The 19732-nt window shown below is 38.2% G+C and overlaps 1 protein-coding gene across 4 annotated transcripts in view; it reads right to left on the bottom strand.

The window, feature by feature from the left end:
- The window catches only part of EXOC2 (exocyst complex component 2), a 188585-nt gene that overhangs the window by 86858 nt on the left and 81995 nt on the right, over positions 1-19732 (bottom strand). For all 4 annotated transcript variants that reach the window (XM_019542506.1, XM_019542496.1, XM_019542514.1 and 1 more), the window contains exons 12-13: positions 7044-7169; positions 1451-1575 (exon numbers count right to left, since the gene is read on the bottom strand). In XM_019542506.1, the coding sequence (XP_019398051.1) occupies positions 1451-1575; positions 7044-7169 (251 nt within the window). The remainder of the gene's footprint in view (positions 1-1450; positions 1576-7043; positions 7170-19732) is intronic.

Raw genomic sequence — 19732 nt, 5'->3', positions numbered from 1 at the left:
AGCCATGATGATACTGATTTTCAAATTATAATTTCTCATCTTTCATGAAGCAAAGCACCATTTTGAAAGGAATCAACACTTGGGTTGACAAGAGCTGAAAAGCTTCAGTCCTGTTCCAAGTGATTCATTGTGAGGCACTGTTAAATGCAATGCCATTTTTGCACTGGTTTAAGTACTTTTCAAACAGGGTTGACAAAATAGATTAGTTTCACAGGGGCCAGAAGGGACTTGTTCAATGTTTTGAACAGTTAAAATCCTACAGCTTTAAATATTCTCTGTCATCAAATCAATATACAAGTTTAATGTTTATAAAACATGGGCAATAAAGCTAACATAGAAAAAACAATAATTTTATTAGCCAGAGAACAGGAAAAGCGTAGAATAAGCTTCCCTAACGATTCAGCACAGTGCTTCAGCCTTAATACCCATGGAATTCCTTCCCTACGTGCATTTGCTTCAATCTTCTGCTGAAGCTGCAGAGAGGCAGCACTCTCTTTGGCTGCGGCTGTCACATGGACAAATGCTCTTTAGGAACTGGATTGAAATAAGCCTTCAGACAGGTGGGTAAGAACTCATCACTAATAACCAAAATAGGATACGAACTGGTGACCTAGAGATAGAAGGCACTAAACCCTCATCTGACATAAAATTATACTTCTTTTTTTGGGGATGCCTCTTATCTAAGATCCTGCTACTAGAACAGCAGATGGAAGGCAAGACCATCTGCTGCCTACCCCTTTCTGTCAAATACATCATATGGGACCTGGTGAGTAACTAATTATACAAAACAAAAGCAATGGCTGAAGTCTCTAGTTGCAATGATTATGATGGTATACAGCAGAGCACTAAACTCATCCAGTCCCACAGGCAAGATGAGGGGTGCAGGGCCAATGCACAGGACAGACTGGGCCCACAGACTGGCATCACGTGCCAGAGTCAGCATCGACATGGGCCACATGTTCAACATATACCCCACGTGCTGGCTTCAGTGAGCAGAGCCAGTCCATGAGCCCCTGGATCTGGATCTAGAATGCAGGGCTGATCTGGTGCAAATACGACATGCAGTATGCAGTCCAGACTGGCTCTAAGCACTGCAAGCAGTGCATGCCCCAGACCAGTCCCATATGCTGCACGAAGTGTGCATGCTGGGGGGGTGGGGTGTGTGAGAGAGAGATTTATGAAATAACAGGGGTGGGTAAAATACTTTACTGAGAACAGTACTAAGTGGTGCTATTTCTTCAATCCAAAGTAATCAATAGTCATTAATTATATAATTGCTTAGACTGTCCTTCACATTTCTATGATCCCCAAACTGTAAAAAGATGGTCAAATGTTTTCTACCACTGAGATACTATATTCTGTCAGTTCCAACTCCATTCCAAAATACACAGTGTCTATGGAGCTTTGCTTTACAGTCATTTCAAAGTCACTTATATGCATTATTCCATACCTCACTGAAAAGACTTCCATTCACATAAGAAATCCAGAGCTTCCAGAAGTTGGGGAGCTGACTTACAACAAGTTTTGTCAACTTTTCAACAAATGCAACTTGTTGAGGAACTTTATATCGCCAAGCTAAGGGAAAAAGAAAGAATAAATAAAGAGGTTTGAAGTGATGATAGAGATTTTTTAAAATTTTGTTGCTGTGATTCAATAAACTTTTTGGGCCTAACTTGCAAAATTTTACAGCTTGGCCCTTATGGTATATACCCTGTACACATGCAAAGGAGGCCTGTAGAATTATCCTCTAAAGATAAAAAACTGAATTTGGAGGCACAAGATTTTTTTGCCACCAGTTTATCCACAGACTTCCACTGTGTGTCCTGGATAAGCTGTTAACCTCTTCTCTATGCTTCACATAATTAGGAAAGCCCCAGTTTTCTTCTGTGACAAATTATAGTGATACTAATGTTACATTTAGGACACAAAACTCATTGATGTTAGTACATCATATAACACCATTAGAAATGCAAAACTCTCTTATAAAGTAAGTACAGTGTTCCTAAAGACAGGAGGAAGAGTTGCACAGAGCTCCACAGAAACAATGGCATTTTGGCTAGCCTACATTATGAGAAGCTAGTCAACACTTTGGCAACAAAAGAGAAGAGGTACAAGGTACAATTGTTCAGGTACAAGAGGAAACATGGGATGAGGGCTGACAGACAGCTGTAGAAAGGGAAAGCAACTTGGGAACCATCTGTCTACAGCCATGTTTCTCCTTTTCCTGATGACCTTTTGATCTGGTTTTCACAACTTCAGTTACAGGAAGGAGGACTTGGATTTTCAGTAAACTGTTTTGCACAAATAGTTTTTACTAAAGCATGTTAATTTTCAGATTAAGAATTTGATTCCAGTTAATGCTGTTATCAGACAAGTCAAAAACACTTAACAAGGGATGTTTAGGTTAGATGGTAGGAAAAACTCTCTCACTAGAAGAGTGGTCAAGCAGTGGAACAGGCTCCCCAAAGATGCTGAGGAATCACCATCCTTGGAGGGTTTTAAGACCTGGTTAGACAGATACTGGGATGATATAGTTGGGGGTATCAAAGATGCTTAGCTGGGATGATACAGCTGGGGGTGGCCCAGTTCTGAGCAGGGGGTTGGACTGGATAATCTTCTGAGGTCCCTTCCAACCATAAATTTATATGATTCTATGCAACAAACTGATTATAATGGGAAGAAAGTATTCTTCCTGATAACCTGAGATCTTTTACAAATTACAGTAATGAAGTGTGAACTTATTTCACCATGCTGGGATGAGGTACTGTATTTATTCTTAACTTTTTAAAAAATACTGGTCATCTATCTTAGGAAGTCCCCAAACTGGACAAATGGGTGTAACTCTGGCAATTACTTTGCTGTGCCAAAGCCCCAGGAATTACTTACACATGTCATAAGGCTTTCTGGAACAGCTGAGTTTCTTCTATTTTTGGCGATATGGATCAACTATTGGCCTCAAAATGCATTTGATCTCCCCCTCATTCCCTCTGAATTTCCCCTTCTACTGTAAGGTACAGAGATACTGCCTACAGAGGGTGCTTTCTTCTCTGCAGTAACAATGCAGGGGCTAGGGAGTACTTAAAAAGAGAACCCAGAGAAAATTTAACATTGTTTAGAGAACTACTTTAGCATAAGTAAGTGGTAACAAAGTTTTTGATGTTAAACTTTGCCACAAGAGCCAGGATACACACAACTGTTATACCATAAACTACGTTTAGACAGCCAACATTTAATGCATATTTGATCCTTCTCTCCTTGAAGCAGGAAGTTCTCATCCTACAGTAAAAAAGCACTTGAACTGGGGTGTGCAGATAAGGAGCCCTTGATGCAGTGAGGCAACTTTACATTTTTTCATTTACTTTTTAAACAACCAGCATATTCTGGCCTTACAGTCAAGGTACTTTGAAGATTTCATCAGTAGTAAAGAGATCATTCTGTCATGTTGCAAGTAGAAACTCCCTACTGGACAGCCAGAATAGGGCAGGAAATTGTGTTTCTAAGCCACTCTGATTGTTGGCTATGGTAATTCCTATGTCACCTTGCTTTATGACAGCCACCAAGACGCAAATATTTATGTTCCTGCAAGTGGTGACAGGCAGAGTAAAACAAAGGACCCTTAGCTAGAAACTGAGTGATGGACAGCTAACAACTAGGGTGCATCGACAAAGATTTTTTAGGCTGATACCAATGGCTGATTATTACTGAGCCATGTCAGCCGATACTGATCCAACTGCTGATACAGAGCCCTGCAGCTTGGAGAACAGTGTCCAGCTGGTAAGTCTGCAGTGGGTAAGGGGTGGGGCAGAGGAAAGAGGTATGGGGACAGACCAAGACCCCCGCAGTGGGGGAAAGAATGGGGCTGGGGCAGGCACTGCCCAGCCAGGATGGGGTACAAGATGGAGCTGCAAGTGGCTTGTGTGGGGGCGTGTGGGAGAAAGGCAGCTCCCAGAACTGTGCATACCCCAGGGGAGACATGGAGGGCGAGTGCTCTCTGGATCGGTGTGCATGGCGAGAGTGGGCTGCTGCTGTATGCTTAGGGCCGGGGGTGGTGCCAGGCTCTTCCCAGCAGAGGCTGGGGCTGCACTCAGGGCAGGAGGTAGCAGCGCTGGGGGGGTATAGGGAGGAGCAGCTACAGCAAATTCTGGGGTGACCACAGCCCACCTCGTAGCTTTCCACCCAGTGCAGCCTCAATTCAGGCCTCCTGCTGGGAGAAGCCCCTGGCCCCAGCCCACAGCAACAGCTCACCCTTGTCCCACACACAGATCCAAGGGGACACGCCCCCCCATGCCTCCCTTGGGGTGCGCAGTGTCAGGAACCAACCTCCCCGCACCCTCTGGATAAGCCTCTTGCAGCTTCATACCACACACAGCCCCAGCTGCAGAATGCCAGCCCCAGCCCCATTCCTTCCCTCACTGTAGGGGCCTCAATTTGCAAATCCTCCATGCCCCTTCCCCCCCTGCTCCTGCCAACAGACTTATCAGCTGGACGATGCTCTCCAAGCTGCCAGGCTGCATTCCTGGCCACGTGCAGGCTGCAGCTGCGCCCATGCATGGGGCATTTATCAGTGACATTATTGGTTACATCAGCCAAAAAAAGCCAATCGCTGTTAATGTCACTTTTCCTTTCATCAGTGCTAATACAATATGACCTGATGTATTGATGCACTTCTACCAACCACCATACCGTTTCCCTTCCCAGGAAAAATAACTTGTTAACAGAGATGATCCCAATCGGGGTGATGTGTGTGAGAATTTAACTGAAGTATGTGTCTTTTGGAGAGTGAAAAAAATGCAAAAACTCCTTCCAGATGTTAAGAACAAAAAATTCAGGTAGCGGATGGGAGTGGGGAAATGGGAAGTTACAAGGAACAACATGAAGCTTACGACAAACTATCTTAACTAAACAAATTAATGTTGTACTTGGTAGATTTCAATGTTACATTTTTCTAAACTACAGTTCTAGTATTATGATGACTGCTATTTTTTCTTAACTTTTCTCTTTAGTGCTTAAATTAGCTTGCAAAGTTCCTGTCATGCATGCTCTGGGTGTTATGGCATAAAAGAGGAAAGTGCAGCCACCGCTCAAGCTTCCTCACAAATGGATATTCAGGCCAAAGTTCTAATGTTATTGCAATGTTGCTGTTTTGTATTCAATTTTCTTTGAATTTGTTCCAGCCATCTTTGAAGCCATAATGATCATGTTATGGAATAATATGGATCAGTTAATCCTCTGTGCAGTGACTTCAAGTTTTGGCCTAAATGTGATCACCACTCAGCTTCTATGTAGCCAAGGCAAACAAAAAAAAATTTGTAATAGTCTTTATACCTCCATTCCAAGATCTCAAAAGGGAAAGAAAAGTCAAGAATATTTTCTCTTAGAAAATCAGGTACTACAAAAAAGTGTAAGGAAGCATCAAGTTCCACAATTTAAAAGAATGGAATTTTTCTAGAATTTGTACATTGTACACAATTTTTAGGGATTTCACATAAGGGGTGAAAAATGGCCCACTATTATAGATTCAAATAGATTTAAAGTTTACTTCAGTGGTTAAATGAGGTTAAAAGGGGGCTCCAAGAGACCAATTTGCCTTCAAGACCATCCATTTTAAAGTATGCAGGCAATTATATCATCTTCATCTTTATCCAACAAAATTCACTAGTTTTTATGGTAACCACTAACTAGGTTACTAAACAAACAAAATGCACTGCTTTATCCCATACTGTTTACAAACTAATTTTAACCATGACATTAATTGAGGAAAGACATGGGTGATAACAGTGAAGTCAAGGGGTTACTTGGTTTTATCCCATGGGTGTTTAGGTGGTTCTGTTTAATTTATATACTTTGACCTGTAAATATTGAGCCCATTAAGAATATGACACAATGAAGTAAATGCCCATTTAAAGATCAATTGCAATGGCAAAATAAGATTCAGACTTTTAATGAGTTTACTGTAAATGTTAAGGTTTTATTCTCCCCCACACTCTGCAAAAGTGTACTTTTTATCTCAGAAACACAAACTTTCTTTTCACTAGACTGGTATGCTAGAGGGATAGTGACATCATAATAAAATAAAGCTTTAGCTCTACCTCCTTTGGCTCGCTAACAGTGGTATAGCTACTACATTATAAACAAACAAAAAAAAGTACAACAAACAGACCATGCCCAGTAACTTTTATACTGGTTCTTTGTCATAATTTGCATTTATGTATATACATAAACATAACCTCAAAGTTTTAAAACAGCCCAACTAAGTGCTCTTCATATCAAAGATGTAAGTTCAGATTTTATAGTCACTAGCCATCCAAGTACAAAGAGCCCCAACTCCAAACTCACATGAACCCTGTGTATGCACTACCGAAAGTTCATTAAATGAATAAAAAAAAAATCATGTAGGTACTTTAAAAAACACACATGCTATCCTTTCAGCTCCTGGAGATGGTTAGATTCAGAGGTAAAAACCATAGTATTAAACCACAAGAGGAGCAAATGCAACTATTCCAGCTGACTAATATTAAACAAAAAAGAAGGGGGATGGGGGAACTTAATTGGTAATGGGCAAGGAAAAAACCATATTTAAGGGAAAAGACCATTCGTCTCTACTGTACCTTAGTAAATGGAGACTCATTTGGGGTTAGTTTTACCTCAAAAACAGGAGCAATTCCTTAGCATAAGTATGTTTCCAAAGAAGGTGGAGCTTTAGTTAGGTTTCAGTGAATAAGGGAAAGAAAACTTCTAGTTTTATGGTCTGACCATGACTAATTAGAAAAACTGCATTCTGCAAACAAGCACAAACCTCCCCTTTCCTTTACAGTTTAGCTTCTATGCCTCTGCAGATAAACAGAGGCAACAGGTATTATCTATGTACACATATTACTCGTAGGAACTAGTAGTTCATTTTCCAACACCACACCAACCAAGAAAATTATTGCAATTGAATGCCAACACTCTTTACTGTTTGGGGAACACACAATAAAACATGCTGGACCTAGGGAACTGTCAAAAGGGCATTTTCATTTTTTTTTAATGACACCAATGCCTACCATCATCACGACCTGACTGAAAGCTGCTGCCCCTTTTCAATGAAGCAGTCTGACTAAGATGGCCAATTGGAGAGGGACGCACATCACCATCCAGGTCCAACAATGGACTATGCAGCAATGGAGTGCCTGAAAAAAACCCCAAAAAAACAAATATCATCATTTTAAAATGGATTGATTAAAATAAATTTCATTGTGTTAAGAGGGTGTCAGAAGGAAGATCATTGAAAAAAAACAACCCTAGTTTTCATCCTAAGAAATCGATACTTAAGTTACCTTGTTCATACTTATTGTACCACATGCAAACTGGATCATTGAGTTTGCCTGCTGGTCATTGGGTCTGCATGCAGAGCTGCTGCACCTGTGCCCAAAGAGTATCTTTGGGCCTCAAACAAGGCCATAAAAGCTGGTGGGTGACCCTAACCACTCCTCAGTTCCTTTACCAATATGGAATCTTGGTTGCTTTATACAGTCTATCATAGCAAGGATGAAAGGTAGGTTGTGGATTATACGTGGACAATTCAGCTCAAAGTACCAGAGTTACTACAAAGTATGTGATCATGCCATCAAATACTCATCAACATTTTATATGGATAGAACAGACAGATCCTATTCTGCTTATTAAGCACCTGTGATCCCATTCCATCCTGCTCTAGACAGCAGCTTAGTTGCTTATTATTTGTAGGAACATGGCTTGGGAAAGCAAGACAGGAAATGAATTACTTGACTGTGAAAAATAGCTTCCAATTTCATATTTCAAAAGCTTGAGATGAGGCCTCTAAAATCTCCTTGTCATTAGAAAAAAACACTATAAAGATATTTTACCATAAGAGCTAGAATCCCATCCTTCAAGCCTAAGTTCTCACTATCAAAACAGTTGTTTTTACAGAAATGATGCACACAAATCCATCAATCCCATCTGTACTGTGTTTCAATCCCAATGGCTTACAGACTGTCTTTTCAGGGAATAAACTGATAAGATCCTTCAGAAATCTAGACATTGTGGAATGAAAGGAAAACTTGACAATACTAAATAAATGGGTAAGTAGCTGAAATGGCTGGTAAGTGGACCTGAAAGGCAGGGGTCAGCAACCTTTTTTTTTTTTTCTGTGGGCCAGACTGACCCAGTTCAAGTCAGGAACATGAAGGTGGGCAGATGCTAGGACCCAGTCACTGCCACCTCTTTTACCAATGGAGGCAAAGGGAAAGTGCCTGCTGCTTTCCCTCATGGCAGCAGGAAGAAGCACCTGTCCCCGTTGCTTTTCCTGGTGGTAGCATGGGGAACGTGCTCACTACTATGGCAGAAGGGAAGCCTGCCTGCCACTGCCAGGAAAAGTGGCAATGGCATCTGGGTCAAAGTGCCTGTGCATCAACCCACACACAGCTGGGATTCTCCCCATGGCGTCATGGACAGAACATCCACAGAAGGTGTTCCCTACTATGAATGTCCTGAGACCGTGGGCTGAATAAAATCACTTTGTAAACCATAGGTTATCAACCCCTGGTAAAGGAACTCATATTTAACTGTTACTTTCTCTCTCTTTTTTAATGACAATAGGTATTAAAAATATCTGGTATCTGAGGGTATATCTACACTGGGGCAGCTGTATGTCACAAGCACGATGTTCCTGGGCACACCCCACCCACACATTTCAAACCTGGAAATGCCCCGGTGAGGTTGCTTCAGGGTTGTCCCTAGCAGCTGCTCTCAAACATGCTGAAGATGGAGGTCTTAAGAGAGGCCCCTGGGGAGGACTCCAGAAAAAAAACTTCTGTATGATGGCATCCTTTACAGAGTATTTGTGATTACAAACACTGTCTGCTGAGGCAACTGGCCAAGAAGGATTGCAAAATGAATAGTTTTTAGGATTTATTTCTTATCAAATTCACTAGTTTCACAGATACTGTTTCCTGAGACAGTGGGGCATGCATGTGTACAGTCAACCCCCTGCCCCTTTACCTATGAACATAAAACATCATGGCATTAGTCAATATCCAAGTAAATATTCTAATAATTGGAAGAAACTGCTCTCAGTCCAAAAATATTCAGGTGAATAATTCCAACAAACTGCTCTCAGTCCAAGAACAGATGTCTGTAAAGCCATTTTGTTCAGTTCCTCATTCTGTGTCAAAGGCATCAGTTGCAAGTGTTTTGGAAAGTAACAGTAGAGAAGAGTATTTCTTTGAAAAGCTCCTGGGAGCCCTCTTTTAGCATAAGGATAACCGGACTTCTAGGATAACATCTTATGGACTGATATACTGACTACAACTATCCATGTATATAATGAAGTAATGACTGGCATGCTAAGTTACAGGTGCACAGGAGCACATGTGCCTAAAAGTTTAAGACAAATTCTTACCAATGTTTGAGGATATGCCTGTAAGTGATATAGCAAAGTGTCATTCTTGACATATGCAAGCTGTTGGAGTTAAATCTAAAACTGCATCTATAAATGAGCATTTTTCATGAGTAAAGAAAGGTACATAGACACGTTAGTCTGAAATTAGTAAGAAGGCAGGGCAGGGTGGCACCTTACGGATTAATAATTCAGAGGCAGGGGCTTTCATGGGCAGAGACCTGTAGGATGCTGAGTGTCAGAGGGCCCCCCTGCAGTGCTCCAGATAATTAGACAGATGTTATGGGCAGCACAAAATGTCCCACTATAAAAAAAATCCCTCTTGAAAGAGGAATATTTTGTGCAGTATGAGCCACATTTGTGGTCAATATGTTGGCATACTATTGATCTGTAGTGCTACAAAGATGACTGTCATGCTACAACTTTAACTTCTAAGTCCTAAAGATGCAATGAGCTGGAGAATTCCCTAAAAAAAAGTCACCAGTTTCATGAGGAAGATTTTGTTGGACAAGCTGGGCACAAAGATGCCTATAAATTAAGACATTGTTTTCTCACATAAATTGCTTCCAAAGCTAGATATATGGTAAATCCCATCAGTGGCACTGACAGTCGGAATGGCAAAACCTTGCCATACTATGGAATGTGCTCACTTGAAATCCAAGCTATTTGCTGCATTGTGGAAACATGTATTTTGAAGCTTAAGAGCTACATACGAGGCCTATGTATAGATAAAAGGAATCACAGAGGCTACAGGGAACTTCCTGAACCAGATTTACAGAGGAAGGTATTAAGTAGTCTCAAGTTCAGAATCGGGCACCGGCCCTTTACCATCAAGAAAAGAAAATAGTGGGAGCAAAAGCCCTTCACTTCTTAATTCTGGAGAAATGTATTCTATGACAAGAGAAGATAGAACTCAAATTTTTGGTGTAAGATACTTCTGTGCAAGAGTTCCCTAACAGCTCTTCCTGGAACTGAATGCAATTCCCCACTTTTTGTACTGTCTGGCCTTAACTGCCTGCAGATATAGAAAACCAAATCAGAAACTGTTCCTAATAGGGCAAAAATACCAAAGATCTACTGGAAGTCGCACATAGCTCTGGACTGCGGAGTCAACTTTGCTGTTTCAAGTGTAAAAATGAAGCAGGTGCTGTTGCTGATTACCTCCAGTGGAACTTCTGACCCTTTCTTGGAAATCCAGGTCTCCTACCGTGCACAAAGACTGACTCCCTCACTTTCTGCTTCATCTTTGAGAACTGACAAACAAGTGCCTGTCAACAAATTAACCAGCTCCAAAGCACCTTTGCTTTCCTTTTTTGAGAGGCAGAATTGCCTGTCTCATAGTGAGGGCAATTCTTGAGTCCCGAAGGCTTCTGCACTGCCATGGGCCCAGGATCCAGTACTGGGGAAACTTGATAGGGAAAAATGGGGAAAAGTATTAAAAAAGGAAACTGCATTAAATTGAATCTGTAAACAAAAGAACTAATAACCAGTACCTACAGCTATTAACCAACAGCAGAAGGCCACACAATGAGAGTGAGCGAGTGTTCTGATACTGTGAAGTTCTTTCTTGGAACCACATGTGGCCAGCAGGAACTGAAAGGCAGCTAAGGTAACCATGATCTTTATGCCCTTGGTTTGAACATGGAGACACCAAGGGTATAAACAAGCATGACCCCCACAGGGCACAACAATTTGCTAGCCAAAAAAACTGAAACAGATTGCGTAAGAGGCACGTAGTCCAGAAGTGAGTCAGACAGACAGACAGACACTGAAATCAAAAGTTACGTTACCAAGAATACCTTAATATTAACACTGAATAATCTAATCTACAACTTTATTATTATTATTACTGCCATTTGTTTACATTTTCATATTCCTCAGGTTGCATCATGAAAATAAGAATACGTATCATATATGATTTCTAAACAGCTTCAATTTCATGTTTTCAAGAACTACAAAGGCACATAGGAACACTGATATCAGATCACATGTGGGATCCACCTCATCAAGTACCAGTACCCTCTCTCAGAGGTATTCACATTAACTGTAAAACCCAGGTCTTTAAGAGAGAAAATAAATTCCAATATTATAAATTCACAGCTGTTTCGTAACATTAATTTCTGTTTTGTTTTTCCACCTACCCTAATTTCTGTCATAATCCTGCAATGAATTTTCAAAAGGGAGAGACTCCTTGCTTCTAATTGACGTGGCTATAGCTAAACACAAAGCCACAATAGTGCAAAGCTAAATATAGGTACCATGCTAAAGGTTTAGTTTAATATACTGCTATTTGTATGTATGAAAAGCATACATTACAAAAAGAAGCAAAGAAAAACAACAGTATCACTTCACACTTAACAGGTGCAATATAGAATATTAACTTTTTACAGCTACAGGCTCTGTCATCTTAACCTGCTACCTTAATATTGAATCATCATATTGTTTTACCCTGGATATATACTTCACCTATTAAAATTAATTCAACCATGTAGAACCCTTACAAATTACTAGCTTTAGGATAGCTGTGTTATGTATAAGCATAATTTCTATACTTTTACAATACATTAGAATAACACAATGTGGACGATCTGTTGCTTTAATGAAAGCCTTCCATTATACCAAGAAATAGGCAATGAAGAATTAAAATTGCAAACAGACATACGCAACACAAATGCAAAAGCCTAAATGTGAGAGTCAGAGATTCAGTTGTCCATGCAAAGGATAACTATTCTAGTTTTTGTATTTTTTCATTAACTTAGTTGCCAATGATTTTTAAAAACAATGCTCTAAATCTAGAATTACCAACATCTGTTACACCAACTGTGGAATTAAATAAATTGATTCAATGCAAGTGAACCTTCCTCTCCCTCAGAATCAAGGGAAAAAAAAAACCCACATAAAAATGAATGAATGAATGCATGCATAAAGGAGGAAGCATAACTCATGATTTTATCCCTTAAAATCAAAAGGATCTAGGGAACAGGCTAGAAAGACCCTACAAAACTCTAATCACACAGCATAATTGTTTGGTGTCCATGAGCTTTAGCATGGTTTCTAAGATTTAGCCCGGTAAAATGTGAACTTTCTGAAAAGTTTAGCTGAAGAAATACAATTTATTTTGTTGGTATAAATATTTTCAGTTAAAATTTATGTTTTAAAAAGCTAAAAATGCTGTCATCTGACAAACTTGTTTCCCAAAGAAATACCAAATAAAATGAAAATTCCATCTTTTCAAGTCTTCATATAGAAATCTATCTTTACTGTTTATGGACTTTGAAAATTTAAGAATTTTCTTACTGATATTCTCTTTTCTAAAAATGAGTGCCAATTTAATATATAGAAGGAAAACGGACATTTACTAAATCACTTGATATATGGTCAATTAAAATAAATTATCTGATATTACACCAATATGTTTGAAAACTTAGAAAAGTTTTGCTGCCACTGTTTATCAATAACAGAAAACAGCATAAAGAATACTCTTGTTCCACTAGAAAAACCCACATCATCAGTTTGCAACTATACCAGGAAAAGAAAGTTTAACATGAACTAATTTCTTAATTGGTTGTCTAGCATTACAAGCAAGTATAACACAGCAGCAGGGAACTACAAGAGCACATATACCCTCAGGACTAATAAACATCTGGAGTACATTAAAAAAAGCTGATCTTGCTCTGAACTGACCAGAAGATAGCGCTTGAAGACTACACACGAAAGTATAAATCTTGAAAAGGAGTGAGGGTTTGCTTACAAACAAGTTTTCCCTTATTTTAAACTTCCTCTCTCTCTAGAGAAGAAAGTACAAATTTAGCCATGTAATTCAGCACATGGAATTATTTTATGAGCAAAATATGGAATGGAGGTACTAATGTTTACACACCCCAAACAATTTACTGTGATCAAAAGTGTATTGTTAATTCCATAATTTCTTATGGAATTACTATAACATTTTAATCCTAACATTCTTAGCATCTTATGTTTAATTTTTTAAAAGTTAAGGCCTTCATGTTGACGGAACACATTTTAAGATATTGCATTATACGTTCTTGAAATGCAGGTCTTTATATTTAACATACTGCATCTTTGATGGCACAGAAACACTATGGCAAAATATAGTATCTGATCCTTAATAAAAATACTTTGCATATAATGCTTAAGTGTATCTTTAACTAAAGAATGAAAAAATAATATGAAAATATTATTTCTTCTCATTTACCTATGAAACCTAATATACGACTATCATAATTAATCCTTTTACCATCCACAACTAAAAAAAAAAAAAAAAAAAAAAAAAAAAATCAAATAAAGCATAATTATATAATTAAGAATTTTTCAAGTAACATTTTACTAATTTCAAACAGGTTTTTGTTATTTATATCTACAATCATACATTTTAGTGGTCACACACGCTGAAATAAAATCAGGCTATTCAAAAGCAGCACAAAATTAGATTACGTACATTTGCGACACCATGAGGTTATTTACTAGTTATGCATTCATTTATCATAGAATAAGCGTGTGTCTACAACTGGGAGCAAGATTGGCTCTCTATGTACAAATATATACCTTATATAAACAAATATACACACAGGTGTACACATGTCCATGCATGCACACACATTTTAAACTTATTTACATGCTTAGATAAAACATATATGGATATCCGTAACATGAAACAAATACACCCTACATACTCTGCTATGTAATGTTTTGATTTAAACTTAGGCAATTCATTTAAAAATAGTCAACTAATTTGTGGATTATAGAAAAAAATTAAAACCCTTAAACAACAATTTAAAACTTATGAAATGTTTTGAGTTCGCAATGACTCTTGACTATATTTGATTTTCTTTTCATCTATAAAAAAGAGGTTGCTTTTTCAAGTCATTTTAATTGGGACCTCAACAATCTGTACTTGGCATGTTATTTAAGCAACTCAAGCAGAATCTTTTAAAATGGATTCCAGAAGTAACATTGATTATCAAATTTTGATTCCCTAAAGAATGTTGTTTATCTTCAAATTGAAAAAGAAAATTCCAATTAGACATGTTACAGCTACAATTTAGTAAATCTTCCAATCTCAAGAATTATTGATGTACCGTGATAAACCAAAATGTCAATCAATACTTACAAGACTGTATCTATAAATGATGAATACGTGCATGACTTAAAAAGGATCTACAGATGTGTAGCCAGGTGAATACAGTTACTGTGTTTTCTCATCCTTTATGCATCTTGCAGCGTGCTCTCACAGGCTACAACAGTGAGAGGGAATACTGATCTATAGCCTCCAGACTCTCTGAAGGGCGGCAGACTTCCTTACCACCCTTAAACACCTTTGAACATTTTTTCCTGTGCACAGCGGGCCCTTGTCCTGTGCTACAGCCCGACCACCCACTGTTGCTTGTTGACCAAACATGCAGTGCCTGGAGCCTACACTGACACAACCAGGATAGGATTCCTTTCATGCACACCGCACAGAAGAATTTCAATTTGTTGAGGCAAGGAATGAAGGGAGTATGACAAATTCCTTTAAAATTAACTTGCACCCACAGATCAATTACTCCATTTTGTTTTCTCCCCAATGCACTTTCTCTGTGGAAGAGCTGTCAAATTTTAGATGATCAGTAAGTAAAATACAAAACATTGTTTTCACATAAAACAACACGAACCTATTAAATGCTGTTTTTTGATACCATACCTTACTTACCATATGCAATTTTTGGAATATGTTCAAAACCAAACGGTCCAAAAAGGTTTCTATATTTAAAGAAAATAGATTTGGCATAATAAGCATGAACTATTTTTTTAATTACTGTTATTTTCAAATGAAACCTGGTAACTGGAACAATTATTATTTCACTACCAGAGGAAGCCTTAGGTCTCAATCCCAACAGTTCAAAACTGAGAGTCTGAATAAGAGTTCAGCACCTAAATGAAAAAAGTAACCTCACTGTTACTGGCATTTACTTGAGTGGACCTGAAGTTTCTCATCATGTTTGAAAATCAGCCCACCTATTTAGTCACCAAAATAGGGATTAAAAGAATAAAATTTTTGGTTCCAGGAGTAAAATCCTGACAACTGAAGTCAATGGGATTTTTGCCAATGACTTCAATAAAAACAGGATTTTACCTCAGGATTTCAATATTGGCTTTGACCTAATCGTGCTTCTTTTTATTTTAAAGACATTTGCTGAAGCCAACACAGGTTTTTAAACAATTTAAACCAGCATATAAAAGGACAATATATTTTCCTTCAAATATGTGAGATTCTCTTAGAAGTGCAAACAACAGCAAGCTGTCAGATATATAAATAAAAAGAAAGGCCAAACTCTGTAATGATCAATATTGTAATTCCTTAATTAATAACCCATTAAGGATTTGCTTGACATTCACTGTCAAAAAAAGAAAAAGGAGAAAAAGAGCATTTCTACTGAGGACAGGGGATGTGGTTTAGACACGAAATGGCTCCCAGCTGCAAGAAGTCTTCTTCCAGATGTACAGTATGTGAAGGCAATAGAAGAAAACCAGCTGCTAGGATAATAAATTGAACAGGCCCTTTTGACACAAGACTTGCTGGCCTGTCTGATCTAACAAAGATAGATCATTCATTGCAAGGTGAACAGAATCTCAGTATGGTACAGAAGAGAAGGAGTAAAGTGGTCTAAGCCTCAGTCTCCTTCCTTCATACTATATATAACCACTGTTACTCTGGCACAAAAATAAAACACATACCTTTTGAAAAAACAAGGTTGCTGAGTATCATACTACAAATTTACAAAAATGGTATGATTTTAGCATGAAAAAAATCCCACTAAAACCAAAACTCTGCTCTCCTATTGTAAAGAAGGAGCAATTTATTTAGACTATATTCAACAAATTGTATATAAAGTCCCACCCACCCCCCGAAACTGCAGGAAGTTCATGTAGTATGATTTTACTAGTCAACCGTATTATTTGCTGAACTACTGCACGCCTCGTACAAAAGATTTTGAAAACTTGAAGGCATTATATTGCAGTCATTTTAAAAAGACAGCTGTATTAGCCTCTGTCTCTGTTAGCTCGAGGCAATGATACCTAGATAATCAATAACAAAGCTCCAGCAATAACTGTTGGCCATAGAGAAAATATTCATCTTTATTTTTTCTCTCTCTCATACTCTTTTTAAAATTTGCCTGGAGCACCAGGATATGTTCCAAATTGTATTGAGTAGTTGAATTTTTAAACTAGAGCTTGTTTATTTACATACATTTTAAATGTTATTTTTCATCATTATATCCCTTATATTTCCCTGTATTACAATGAGTCTAAAAAACCTGAAAAGGAGTGAAAAGTATTTAAATTGTACCAAATTGGTAGAAGAGTTGCCAAATAAGTATTTGTCTGTTGGTCTTTCTCTGCCTCAATTCCCCACCTCTAAAGTAGGGTTGATAATACCTTCCTTAGAGAGATGATGCGAGGATAATTATACTAAAGATAATGGGGCATTCAAATACTACGGTAACAGGAGTTACAGTACTTCTAATGGATAAGTAAATACTGGAAGTTACTTGCCAATAACTTCTATACATTTACCCAAAAGGGGAAAAATACTGAAGCAGTACCTAGTAAAACTGTGGCTATCAGTGTGGCAACTGGCATCAATCCTTTTCTGATTGGGGCACTAACACTCAATTAGGTGGTAAGCAACAGCAAACCTCACTTGTATTTATTAGTCAGTAAGTCAGTAAAGCAGGTGTCCAATATGGCATCTCTGAGTTTCTAGAAACTTGTACAATCAGAACAAAATCTGTTAAAGAGTCAGGAGTCTGACTGTACTCTGCAGTTGGACAAACAAATTGCAGCATGTGACTCAGTATCTGGAACTGTTCAAGGGGTTAGTGTTTTTCCAAAGTATAAGGAAAAAGGCAGATAGGTAAACAGCATACTCATCTACTCAAACAGTATAAGCTTTCATCTATTTCTTGTGACATACGTGGTCTGGTTTTGAGCGTTCACCTATCAGATGATCCACCTTAGCAACAAGGAGAGGGAGCTGTCTGGACTAATTACAATGATGGTAGTACAGTACCAGTTATGTCAGAGTTCATTGATTGAGCGTTATCAGTCTTGGGAGAAATAAAAAAATGGAAATTATTTAGGAAAGGAGGCATGCATTAAGCACTTGGGAAGGTTCTTCAAGATAGATAGTAGGCACTGGCTCTTGTCTTTTAGATCGTCTGAGGGATAGAAATGACATCCCCTTTGCTTCTACTTCTGTGAGTCTGCTCTGAAGGTAATACTGGTACCATCCAGTAAAGATTACTCCCTTTATTTCTGCTGATTTATATCTCCTATTCTCTGATAAACATCATTTTTTGAAAATCCACTAAAAATGCAAAATCATTGCTGTAAAATCTTCCTATACCACATAGTTTAAATATTTTCTCAACCTTAAAAAAATCCCGTAACTGCTTAGCTTATTGTAGCTTTTATAACATCTTCACTATTCCATCAGATAAAAATTATTTAATAAATAGTAATTATAGTGGCTTTTCAGTTACAATAGTCAGCCTTTACATTTATCTCCAACTGCCAAATAGTCTCAAGGTTAAGCATATCCTGAAATAACTCTTCTGTCTTATTGAAATTAAAAGAGTACAAAATTTGCAGCTTGAGCCAGGTTGTGGCTGGTGACATTTGATGCACGCAGGACTTGTACTATCCCCTGGTAGATTCTAGAAACAAACTTCAGAAAAAATAATGATATTCTAAGGTTTCCTTGTTTTCCCTTTTTTCAACTCCTCCAAGTTACTCTAGCAAACTCTGAATTGCTGTGGTGTGGTCCCCACCATCCTAGTTTTTGTTACCACTGAACATGGTGAGAGGAAAGAGGTAATTCAATGGCTCCCAAGGAGAGAATTTATTTCAGATGAAAGTGCTGTTTTTATGCATCCCATTTGGGAAGTGCTAAAAGTAAATAAATAAATCACCACTGGGAATGTCAACAGAAGATGTTAAATGGACATTAGAATAGTTCTATTGTGCATTAAGGATCATAAAAAAGTGCTCATCAGTGCTAATGCGCAGTAAAGGCTGCTAATGGCACATTTAGTACCTGTTATTACAGGTACTAAACATAATGCACCACAATTACGGTGCATTAATGAACATGTAGACGTACCCACTGACAGACAAGTGATGTCAGAACAATTATGGATGAGACTAAAATAAGCATCTGGGAAGCTAAGAAGTAAATTTAGTCTCGTCATAACTACAGATTTGTCTTTATTACAGCTATGAAAAGCCTGACTGCCACGACTGCACTGAATCCCCTAATGCAGACAGTTAAAGCTGCTATTTACAAATGAGGAGCTTCCCCCTGCTTGGAACTTGAGTATATTTCTATGGGGCAAGTGGCAGTTTATCTTAGTTTCCAATGCCCATACTAGCGTAGGATTGTACACTAGTGGCTGGTAAACCAGAGCCTGAAACTGGAGAATGGAATTATTTGTGTGTTAAGTGGCTCTACTGTTTTTTTTTGTTTTGTTTTTTAGCTTCTTTCACTCAGAATGTCTAGCAAATCAGTGTGTCAAACTATTTCCTCCATAGACTCATCATAAACCACAGAAGAAATACAAATTTCTGGAGGTCCCACATTTAAGACTCTGGTTCTGAGATGTCAATAAAGGGTTAATCAAAGGCTTTTCTTGGCAGGAAAAGCAAAAGCTTTGGTCTAATTTTGGATCCGTTTCATAGGAATTTAAACGATGAATGACACTTCTATTAAAGCAGTAAAAAGTTCATCATGTGGAACAATTCAGAGAGCTGGTTCACTTTGAAACCAACAGAATTTAACAGCAAGATCTTTGGGATAGTAACTCGGTTAAAGATGAGAAATACAGTGCACACAAGTGCACATTTATAGTCTATCCCTCTCTAGTAAAGGCATCAAAATCTGGGCATAACAACGGTAAGGAGCAGCCTGCAATTAATACAGAAATGTTTAAGGGGCAGTGATAATCTTCAGCTATGTATCCCAATGAAGAGTACCATGAACTAGGATCAGCATGCATTATTCCTGTTAAAAATGGAAAGAAAGATCTAATCCATTGCTCAAAAGAATAATCATCCATATGATTCATCTGTCTCTCGATTATAAGGACTGACAAAAAGACCTCCCTGGAAGAAGGATTTTGAAAAACGCACTGTAGTCTCTAAAAATATCTGTTACATCTTCATATGCAAAATAGCCTCTAAATACAGCATAAATATGGATGAGTCACATAATTTATTTGGGTTAATGATATTTCTCAGATTCTTGCCTAACTAATTTCACATGGCTGCAGAAGAGGG

Source organism: Crocodylus porosus, unplaced genomic scaffold (assembly GCF_001723895.1).
Source record: "Crocodylus porosus isolate Cpor-Errol unplaced genomic scaffold, CroPor_comp1, whole genome shotgun sequence".
NCBI lineage: Eukaryota > Metazoa > Chordata > Crocodylia > Crocodylidae > Crocodylus > Crocodylus porosus.
Note: the sequence above shows the minus strand (reverse complement) of the source record. Positions and strands in the feature narration are given on the sequence as shown.